The sequence below is a fragment of the Drosophila rhopaloa genome, unplaced genomic scaffold (genome assembly GCF_018152115.1).
Source record: "Drosophila rhopaloa isolate 14029-0021.01 unplaced genomic scaffold, ASM1815211v1 contig_190, whole genome shotgun sequence".
Lineage (NCBI taxonomy): Eukaryota > Metazoa > Arthropoda > Insecta > Diptera > Drosophilidae > Drosophila > Drosophila rhopaloa.
Genome location: NW_025335073.1, coordinates 4,554,851 through 4,565,434, shown reverse-complemented (window position 1 = coordinate 4,565,434; position 10,584 = coordinate 4,554,851). Strand labels below are relative to the sequence as shown.

Sequence of the window (10,584 nt, the reverse complement as noted above, 5' to 3'; positions counted from 1 at the left end):
TTAACAGTTGTTTTATTTAATTTACTGATAATTATTTGCTAATTTAAAGTTCATAGCTGCACTTTTATTGTGTTTTTTCGTACATTCTGGACCTAAAAAACATTTTGCTCTGACAAGAGGCACCCCAGATAGTATTAATGTTATTTTTTCTCACATGTAAACACCTGCAATCGACTTTTGTGAGTTTTTTGAGTTTTTCCCTCCATTTCTTATAATGTGCAGTGAGAAGCGCACGCCAAAAGGTTAAATTTTTTAATCTTTTCGCTAGGGTTGACTCAAAGTTCATTTTCGCAGACTGGCAACGCTATGGAATTTTCTGGTATTTTTTTTCGTCAATCAGGGGACCGACATGAAAAAAAGGCCCGACGAAAAGTGAACGCCAGCTGTTTGCTTCTCGCTCTCTCTCATGACTGGCGTACGGTTTTCGTCGATCTGGATACTAGGCTTAAATCTAAATACTCCATAAATAAACAGTAGAGGTGCAGAAACATCGATGAAACATCGATGTTTTAAAAAATTTAAATAATATTTTTTAAATTATTAAAATGCACACTTGTGGTTGTATCACTTGGTTTAGAAAACGGAGATCATTTCTTAAAATTTAGTTAAACATTTAAAAAAAATGTGATTTTTGTTTATGAACATAAGATTGTCAACAATATCAGGCTTTAGGCGCGTCCTGTGGTCAGAAATAATTTGCCCCGCCTTGCTGAAGGCTATTTCTGACTCGCAGGAAGTGGCAGGGACACATAGAAATTGTTTTGCCACTTCTTTAAAGGGCGCCATGCTGTTCGACGACTCCTGAAAGCATAATTAATTATAAATGTAAATGTAAAATAATGACTTAAAACAATTCAGAAACGTACCTTCCAATACTTCAACGGCTCGCACATTTCGGCCTAATTCGTAGTCTCTATATGCCGCCTGAGCTTAACTATTGCTTCGGAGTGAAATAGTCCGAAGATTCAGTCTGGCTTGGTACGGACCTTTTTTATACCCATGCAGAGGGTATAAGGTGAAGGAGACATCTCCGACCCTATAAAGTATATATATTCTTGATCAGGATCATCTCCTGAGTTGATATAGCCATGTCCGTCTGTCCGTCTGTCTGTCCGTCTGTCTGCACACACCCTTCTTTCCTTTGCACGCAGTATATATGTCGGAACGGCCGGGATCGGCCGACTTTATCCTATAGCTGCCATATAACTGATTGATCGGAAATGCCATAACTTTGGTGTTTGTAAAGTTAGGAAGTTGGAATTTTCTTTGGGTTTTATATTTGGCCAATCAATCCGACCTATCAAATTTCATAAGGATCGGCCGACTATATCCTATAGCTGCCATACAACTGATTGATCGAAAATGCCATAACTTTGGTTTTTGTTAAGTTAGGAAGTTGGGATTTTCTATGGGTTTTATTTTTAGCCAATCAATCCGACCTATCAAATTTCATAAGGATCGGCCGACTATATCCTATAGCTGCCATATAACTGAACGATTGGCAATGCCATAACTTTGGTGTTTTTAAAGTTAGGAAGTTGGGATTTTTTATGAGTATTAAGAATGCCATATGTTGCATAATTTTGGAGAATATAATTTACAGAGTATTCTGCAAGGGTATTTCAACTTCGGCTCCGCCCGAAGTTAGCTTTCCTTTCTTGTTTTTTTTTTCTTTTACGTAGCTTTCCTTTGCCTTTTTCTCTTGATAGTGACGGCACAGAAACATCGATGGTTGAAAAAAAACATCGATGATTTAGAAAATTTCAAAAATATCGATGCATCGATGTTTTCATCAATGTTGCTGCACCTCTAATAAACATATTTTTAGTTAGGAAGTTAAATATTCTATAATACATTTCAAAATGGCTGAATTTTTGTCAACTAGCAGTGTATGTTTAATTTGCATCAGAAAAACCTGATATTGCAATAGTTTTACTTTACAGGTCTCTGGGACCGAAAACAGGGAAGATGAAGAAGTGGAGCCAAAATTTAAGTACCAACGCCTTGCTAACGATTTGAAAAACATACTAAATACTGATGTCGTGACAAGCACAGCTGTGCATTTTAAGGTGGGCGATAATCGCATTTAAATTGCATCTTTTTAAATAAGTATTCAGTTTCTTATACTTGGCACATTCCGAGGACGTGTTCATTTATTGGACCATCAAGGAAATTCTGTCAATTCGAATTTAAGCAACAGCGAACGCTACACTCATCAAGTGGCAGTCAACCAGATTGATGTGGATCCAAAGGGCGAATATGTGGCCACATGCTCAGACGACGGAAAAGTGAGTCTCTGGTCTTAAGTCGACTGAGTCAGGCTAACTCTTTATACCGCAGGTTAACATAACGGGTTTGTTCAGCTGCGAGAACAATCAGAATCTAAGTTTTGGTAAATTTATAAAAGCTGTAGCCGTGGACCCCGAACTTAGATCTCGCACTAGGCGATTCATAGTGGGTAGGTAAACACATGAACAATTATCTGTTCATTTATCATAAAAACAAGTAATTCTTAGGACATGACAAACTAATATTGTACGAGCGTAATCTTTTAAATAAGCTTAAGCCAATTGAGCTCTGCTTAGTCGAAGGGAATGTGTTGACCATACGATGGCATGGTAGCTTGGTTGCCTGGGCGAGTCACCTAGGTGTCCGTGTCTATGATTTAAATGAAAAATGCTCGCTTGGATTAATGAAATGGGAGGCGCCAACACAGGAGCGGCTGGAAAACTTTCGCTGCCACTTGCTATGGTCAAATAAGCATACTCTGTTAATCGGCTGGGTAGACACTATACGAATTTGTGTTATTCGCAAAAGAAATTTAATCGAAGCTTCAAGTAGCAATCTGCCGAGCTATATTGTAGATCCAGGTGAATTATAGTACTCATGATAATTTGATATTCAAACTAAAATTTATTTATTTCATCATTGCAGTCTCGACATTTCAAACTACTTTCTACATCTGTGGACTTGCCCCATTAAACACCAACCAATTAGTGGTGCTTGGCTATCGCAAAGAAAAAAGCGAATCTTTTAAAGCCCAACGTCCTGTTTTATGCGTTATTGAGTACAAAAAGGATAGCAGCGAGGAGATCTGCACTGATAGTTTGACTTTGCGTGGCTTCGAGGAGTACACCGTAAATGACTATAGTCTGGGTAGCATAGTCGAGGATAATCGCTTTTATATAGTGGCTCCTAAGGACATTGTAGTGGCTAGTCTTATTGAAACGGACGACCGCATAGAATGGTTAATTAAGCACAGGTAAGCCAATATAAAAGTTTCAATACTTTGGTTCTGCACGACTCCAAGTCATGGCTACACTACTAAACTATCGCAACATTTGTCTGCTGTCCTCGTCCAATCGTAGTAGTATTCGGATAATGAGGACGAGACAGTGCCACTGCAAAGTTTACCATCATAGATGTCAGTCATCATTTCCAAATTCCGTTTGTGCAAAACTATATGATAGGGCTGACATTTTCGAGGCATGTAGCCAGTGTCAAATCTGGGATCGTGCCAGCGATAGACATGACGTAGTGGAGTCAGCCAAGTGCCGACCGAGACATCCTCGGAAACATAGGGTGTAAGCAGTTGTGAGCTATTGACTATATATTCACATAGTTTTCGAGATAAAACGTATCCACCGCCTAGGGCGTAGGGAAGATAGTTTTTGCTAAGGTAATAATTAGACTCCTTCCAATGGCCTTTCCCTTTAATTTTTGCGCGTCCATTAAAGTATCCCCAATAAAGCTGGGGAATGGGATCACGGCCATACTCAGACATTTTGCGAAGTAACTTTCGATCATAGGAGACGAGCTCATTGATTAGGCTGTCCAGCTTAACGTAGGTATCGTCGTCAACTTTTATGATATATGAAAATTCATAGTTGTCTATTAAAGCATCTAAAGCCTGCAGAAGTTTATCTGTAAGATTGTCGTATGTGTCATGGTGATGTTGCAGCATCAGAAGGTCTTTATGTTGATTTTGCTCGCTCAGCAGCTCCGCCTCCAGGGAGCTGCTTATTTTGACAGTGCCAATGGCAAAAAGGTGCTTCACTTTAATCTCCCTCTTCGTTAATTGGGGGATTCTGGTCAGAGGGCTTTTCTGCCACTCTATATACTGCCTCAGGCGATTCGCCTGATGCGCAACCAACTCCACCTGCAAAACGCCGCTGGTGCCGTAGGTTGGAAGGTAGATTTGCTCTTCAGGATAATACGGCTGCTGGATGGGCTGTCTTACATTTTTGAGCCAGGTCCTTCGCATGGCATTCCTCTGCTCAGCACTGCGCGGTGCGCTCAGCACCAACACCATGAGAAACAGATTCGGATGCGACTTAAGGTCTGGCACTCCTCTGCGGTGTGCTGGACATTGGTCTACCGAACTAAGTATTTTTGTGATAAAGCTCCCAAAAAAAAATGCAGTTATAGCCGTGAAGAGGGTCAGTAAATTATTCAAACGCCTCATCCTTAATATTCTTCTAGCAGTGTGACCGCGGATAAATTACAAAATAAATAGCTGAAAAAGTTACTATTTGTAACATTTTTATTATTCAAAGGCGCCATATACATACCATTATAATTCAATTAACTTTATATTATGAGCGTCAAACTAGCATCGATGACTTTGCTACGACAGCGGAACGCTGGAAGTGGAACAAAGTAAAGTGTACAATTATTTCCAATTTCTTGTTTTTTATGGGGGCTCTCAATCAATCAGCTCAATCTTTGAAGTGATAGGGCAACATTTAAACAACATTTGAGAATTTTTGATCCAAAAATATTAAAAATTGAGTGAGATACAGGCAGGTAACGCTGTCGAGTTTTTATTTTTTTTTTGTTTATTTTTCGATTTATTAAGGCACTTGAATGTCAAAAACCCGATTTTCGCCCAAAACGTCTAAAAATAATAAATTAATAAAAATAAAAAAACTCGACAGCGTTACCTAAGGAAGATGGTAGAGAAATGCTGTGCAAAATCTCAAAACGAGCCGTTCGATAGGTTTGGAGGATCGTGTACACCGACTTTGAAATGGTAACTTTTCAGGAAAGCGCTTTGAAGTTTGAGACTCCCAAAAATTTAATATAAAACGTGCTTACTTACATACGTTCAACTGCCCACAAGTTTGGAAGGTTTATTCGGATCGATCTAAAATTTTAGCACAATGTTCTCGAGATAATGTGCATTCAGACCAAAAATATAAAAAAAAAAAAAAAAAAAAGTTAAATACTTTACCCCTCCTTAATAGATTTATCAAAATAATAACTCAGATCGAAAAACGAGTTCGCTTGCGTAAAAACTTTAATCTTTCCAGTGTGACCAAAATCTCGAGAGTTCATCAGAAATACGCGTGCTACGGTCGTACTGTCAATCCGCTGGGTTTGTTGACAAGCAGTTAAAATTCAAATATCGTATTTGCGGGAAAGAGCCTTTAAAGGATATTATCAAATATCTTGGCAAGACATGTCTGTCGCTGTACAATGAAATTAAAAAACAATACAATTTAAATTTAACAGTTCTTTTTTTTTATTTAATGATAATTATTTGCTAATTTAAAGTTCATAGCTGCACTTTTATTATGTTTTTTCGTAAAATTTTGAACTAAGAAACATTTTGCTCTGACATGTTATTCATGTTATTTTGTCCTTATATGGAAACTCCTGCAATCCGTCTCTAGACTGCCGGCCTATATTCTTTACTTGGCTTAGCTCTATGTTGGTCAAGCCGGCAGCGACGCAACCGCCTTATATGTTAGCTTATGTTTATCTCTGAGAGCGGTGCCCAGAGAAGGGAATGGAATGTTATGTGCATACATGGGTATATTTGTCGCAGTCGCCAAGCTGTGGGATAAGTTGGCGCGACTTATCACTCGCTGAAGGCGTGTGTGGTCAAATTACATTTGCACTTGAAGAGTGCTGATCCAGCAGATTTGGCTAACATTGTTGCCGATGGTACAGTGTGTACTCTGTATGTATGCACACTACATACTTTTATAGATCGCTGAATAACAGCTAAGATTGTCCCAATACCAAAAGCTAATACATAAGAACTACCGACCGATCTCCTAAAACTATCTAGCTGTGTTATGTCTAAATAAATAAAAATAAAAGCATTGTATTGCTCAAAAATATAGGTAAAGTCAATTGGGAAAATTTAAAAGCTTTTTTATATAAAGATATCGTCAAAATGGTATTGTTTACAAACTTTGTTAGCCGATCTATTATTATAAGGTCTCAAACTGAACTTCACTTATTGATCTTACTTTTCTGACGATCAAACCTTGTTCTCGAGCTTTCTGGGTATTGAGCTTTAGAAAGGTTATGAGAGCACTTTCGGTTTCAATTGAGTGGAGTTTTCTTACTTTTGGATTTCGATTTTGGGTTCTTGTTGCAAGGGTGGCTCAAGTGACTTATCGTAAGAATGTGGTTACATGCTATGTGTTTATAGATAAGCAGGGTGAGAGAAAAAGTCTTTTGATACTGTGGATTTGTCACTACATATATATAAATAAATATAAATATAAATAGAACTTTTGTTCTGATGAACCCCTTTATACGAGAGATTTCGACGCTTTTACTGCGCGAATAAACTGAAAATAATACATTATATACAATTATACTTTTATTTATGTAGGCTTCTGATATTGACAAAATGTTTCCCTCAAAAACATCGATAAAAATTAATTACAAAAGGAGACTCAAAAACATTTGACGCCATCATTGCGGCTAAAGGATATCGACGTCCAATCGGCGTCGTTTTTAAACATGATATTTTGACACAAAAATACGATTGCGAACGTCTCTAGCTGGACAAAGATAAAATTTGTATCTAATTTATTTTAATTTTATAGTAAATTCGAGGAAGCAATGGAACTGATAGCCACGCATGGCGGTAGCGTGTCCGTTCTTTCAGTGGCCAGGTAAATTTTAGATAAATTTGCTTACTATATAAATATTTTCATGTAACTTCACAGACTTTACATTAACCATTTACTGACACTGAAACAGTATGAGGACGCCGCAAAACTTTGCCTGCAGATGCTGGGCAATAACAAAATCCTTTGGGAAGAAGAAGTTTTCAAGTTTGTGAAGTGTCAGCAGTTACGATCCGTCAGCGCCTATTTGCCGACATCCGACGATTGCAAACTCGATGCCCATGTGTACGAGATGGTTTTGTACGAGTTTCTAAAATTCGATGTGAACGGCTTTCTGAATCTTATCAAAGAGTGGCCATCTCATCTTTATGACGGACTAGCAGTAATAAACGCAATTCACGATAACTTTCGCAAGCAGCATGCCAAACAGATGCTCGAATCCCTCGCCCTTCTCTATTCTTATCAGGGTGATTACGAAAGCGCCCTCCGCATGTATCTAAAGTGAGTACTAAAATCGCTAACAAAACTGATTGACACAATTTTTGAAGGTTGCAGAACAAGGACGTCTTTAAATTAATAAAACGTTATCAGCTTTACGATGTTATTTCAAAATTAATCATTCCACTCATTCAATTGGACCGTGAACGTGCATTTGAAATATTATTAGACAAGGACAAGATCAAATCAGAATTGGTTGTTCATCAGCTGGAACACAGTAAAGAGTACCTGTACTGGGTAATCGGCTCATATAACACCTTAAAAATGATTTAAATATAATTTTTTATTTTGCAGTATCTGGACTCTTTGATAAAAGTGGACTCCAGAAATATGTTTCAAAATAAGCTTGTGTCCTTGTATGCAAAGTATGATAGGAAGAAACTTTTGCCCTTTCTTAGGCGTTCAAAGGACTATGTCATTCAGGATGCATTAGCCATTTGTAAACGGGAAGGATTCTATCCGGAGATGGTCTACTTGCTAGGGTGCATGGGCGGAGTGGAAGCGGCCGAAGCCCTAAATATCATTATTCATAGCGTGGGAAAACTTAAACTGATAAAATGACTATAATATAGCGTTCAAATTTCGCAGATGAATGACATAGAAATGGCGATAGACTTCTGCAAGGAACATGATGACAATGATCTATGGAATCTGCTCATTAATGAATCTGCCAAGCAACCCGAGACTGTATCCAAAGTACTGGACGGTATAGTAGGTAAGTAGACTTGTAATTTTTAAAGTTTTCTGAGTAATTTACTTTCCTAATTTAGACTATGTAAATCCTGAGGTAGTCGTTAGTAGGATTAGAACAGGTCAGATTATTCCAAACCTGCGGAAATCTCTCATAAAAATGCTTTGGCACTACAGTATACAGGAGGAAATATCCTTCGCCGCCCAACAAATTCAGCTGGAGGACTACTTTGATACCCATTCGGAGGTAGTGGCTCTACAGCGACGTGGACAGCAAGTATCCTGCGAACAACTATGCTTACTGTGCTATCGTCCAGTACTAATGAAAAATAGTGGGTTCAATTGCATAATCGGATTTAAATGCGGTCATATCTACCATGAGCCCTGCATAGAAGCTGTCATTTCCGATAGACACTGCAGTGAGTGTAGAATGAGGTCTGTTGATCCAACTGAGAAGGAATAGGTTTTTAGCGACATCCACACTGTTGGCTGTTTCTTTGTTGGTTTGTCTATGTTGTAATTGACTTTAACGTTCTTAATAAATATCCACCCTAATATAAATCAACAATAAAGCGCATATCTCAAAAAACAAGTGAAGTATAAGTCATAATATACAAAAAGATCAATTTTTTATTTGCTTTGTCATTTCAACTCTCCTTTATTATGGATGGGCATTTATGGTATAGGTATATGTTTTTGATGTTCGAGGTCTAAATGATATATACCCATGTTTATCGACTAAAGGCACAACTGACGAAAAATGTGTTTGTGTTCTATTTTAAATTAAGTTTAAAATAGATTAAGTTTAATTTTTAAGTTTGTAATTTTTCAAGTTTGGCACTACAGTATACAGGAGTAAATTCAGCTGGAATCCTGCAAACAACTATGCTTACTGTGCTATCGTCCGGTACTAATGAAAAATAATGGGTTCAATTGCATAATCGAATATAAATGTGGTCATATCTACCATTATCGTCTTTGACTTTCAAAGTGAACGGTCGTGTGTTTTTTCTGCGCTCTGTTTTTGTATTTTGTTTTTGTTTAATCCCATCGGTGGGTTGTATTAAAACAATTTTCAATCAGATCTTGAAATTTACATTTAAATTCCGTTCGCTTCGCGAGTGAACTTTGAATCTTTGTGCACATAATAATAATAAAAATTGTTTTAATTTCGTAATTCTGTTCTGTGTTTTCTTTTCTTGTAACCCCGTCGTTTCTCTTTTGTGCGTTGTTTGTCGTAAGTCTTAGTGCTGTTTTTAGTGTTGCTTTTGCATGCACTTGAACTAAATTACGCTCCCGCTCTCTCGCTCTCTTTGTTTTGAAAGTTCTAAGCGTGCAGTTTCTGCGCTCTTGCGGTACTAATAACTGCTCGCTTACAAATTTCAATTCGTTTTCTTGGTACAGTGGTTTTAATAGGTAAAATGAGTAACAATAATTTAGCCTGCTTTTGCAAAAAATGCTGCCTCGTAATCAGGGCTGACCAGTCTAATATGACTTGCTGGCTGTGTGAAAACATGGTGCACACCAAGTGCTCCGGTTTCACTGGCCGGACAAGTGATGACTTTTCAAAGGGGCCTAATTTGCAGTTCTGTTGTGATGCTTGTGTTGAGGTTGCGAACGGGATGAAATCGTTCATGCGCCAAACTAAAGACGGTCTGATGGGGCTAATTAGCTGTTTCGGAGTTGCTAGTTTTCGCCGAGCAAAATCCCTTTCAGTGTTTCTACTAAAGAAACAAATTTTCGTTTCTCGGCTTTCCCCTAATCAAACATCTTCTGGATGACAAAAACTAAAGCCAATTGTAATAGTGTAAAGGTGGAAAAGTTTAAGTTTTCTTATGCTAGAGACATTTCATCTTTCAAGATAATTGTCCCTAACGAGCTCTTTGTAGCTTTGGCGACTTTTGGCCGGATAATATGGTTGTAAAAGAGTTCGAGGCTAAGATAAAAAAGAAGTGTCCCGTGGGAGTCAAACTTCCTAGTCGAGGCCAAACCAGTGTACCAATTTCAAAAAACTGACTTCTAACCTCCTCCATTTCAGGGTCCGTGCTTAGGTATCGCGCTAAGGCCCTGTGCAAACCTCTTCACAAGTTGCTTACCTTATCTCTAGAAACTTCCCAATTCCCAAATATTTGAAAGGAATCTTTTGTTATTCCTCTTTTCAAAAAAGGTAACAAGTTAGAAACCTGTAACTACAGAGGTATTTCTAAGTTTTAAAAAAATCATTACTCCTCATTTGCAGCACCTTTGTAAATCAATCATTTCTCCGTTTCAACACGGATTTATTAAACGTAGATCCACAATCCACATTGTAAAGGGCTTCAATAGTAGTTTTCAAACAGATGTCATTTACACTGATTTTAGTAAAGCATTTGACTCTGTAAATCACTTACTTCTTATTCATAAACTTGACCTTTTAGGTTTTCCAGTTGATCTGCTTAAATGGATTTCAAGTTATCTAAATGGCAGGTCACAAAGGGTCCTTTTTAAAAATTCAATTTCTGAAATTCTCCGTGTTACCTCCGGT

The 10,584-nt window shown here is 37.8% G+C and overlaps 2 protein-coding genes across 4 annotated transcripts; one reads left to right on the top strand and one right to left on the bottom strand.

Annotated features, from left to right (window-relative positions):
- Window positions 1-1,772: 1,772 nt before the first annotated feature.
- Window positions 1,773-8,693, top strand: LOC108044499 (vacuolar protein sorting-associated protein 41 homolog). 3 transcript variants are annotated; one of them, XM_044459296.1, is made up of 12 exons: window positions 1,773-1,889; window positions 1,944-2,069; window positions 2,118-2,288; window positions 2,341-2,458; window positions 2,517-2,870; window positions 2,935-3,262; window positions 6,849-6,917; window positions 6,972-7,373; window positions 7,421-7,607; window positions 7,665-7,904; window positions 7,959-8,085; window positions 8,141-8,693. In XM_044459296.1, exons 1-12 carry the CDS (start codon window positions 1,863-1,865, stop codon window positions 8,521-8,523), a joined length of 2,532 nt encoding a protein of 843 aa, XP_044315231.1. In that variant the 5' UTR covers window positions 1,773-1,862; the 3' UTR covers window positions 8,524-8,693. The 3 variants fall into 3 exon arrangements, with proteins under 3 accessions (XP_044315231.1, XP_044315232.1, XP_044315233.1); XM_044459297.1 differs by lacking the exon at window positions 6,849-6,917; XM_044459298.1 differs by lacking the exons at window positions 7,665-7,904; window positions 7,959-8,085; window positions 8,141-8,693 and having other exon boundaries at window positions 7,428-7,566.
- LOC108044490 (beta-1,3-galactosyltransferase 6) lies at window positions 3,209-4,781 on the bottom strand. The gene is made up of 2 exons (XM_017123526.2): window positions 4,572-4,781; window positions 3,209-4,516 (listed from the first exon to the last, which is right to left on the bottom strand). The coding sequence occupies exon 2, from the start codon at window positions 4,463-4,465 to the stop codon at window positions 3,317-3,319; it is 1,149 nt and encodes a 382-aa protein (XP_016979015.1). The 5' UTR covers window positions 4,466-4,516; window positions 4,572-4,781; the 3' UTR covers window positions 3,209-3,316.
- Window positions 8,694-10,584: the final 1,891 nt, after the last annotated feature.

Coding starts and splice junctions, on each gene's coding strand:
- LOC108044490 (XM_017123526.2), bottom strand. CDS start 4,465: ATGAGGCGTTTGAATAATTTACTGACCCTCTTCACGGCTATAACTGCA.
- LOC108044499 (XM_044459296.1), top strand. CDS start 1,863: ATGGCTGAATTTTTGTCAACTAGCAGT. Junction 1,890..1,943: donor AATTTTTGTCAACTAGCAGT/GTATGTTTAATT, acceptor TTTACTTTACAG/GTCTCTGGGACCGAAAACAG. Junction 2,289..2,340: donor CATGCTCAGACGACGGAAAA/GTGAGTCTCTGG, acceptor TTTATACCGCAG/GTTAACATAACGGGTTTGTT.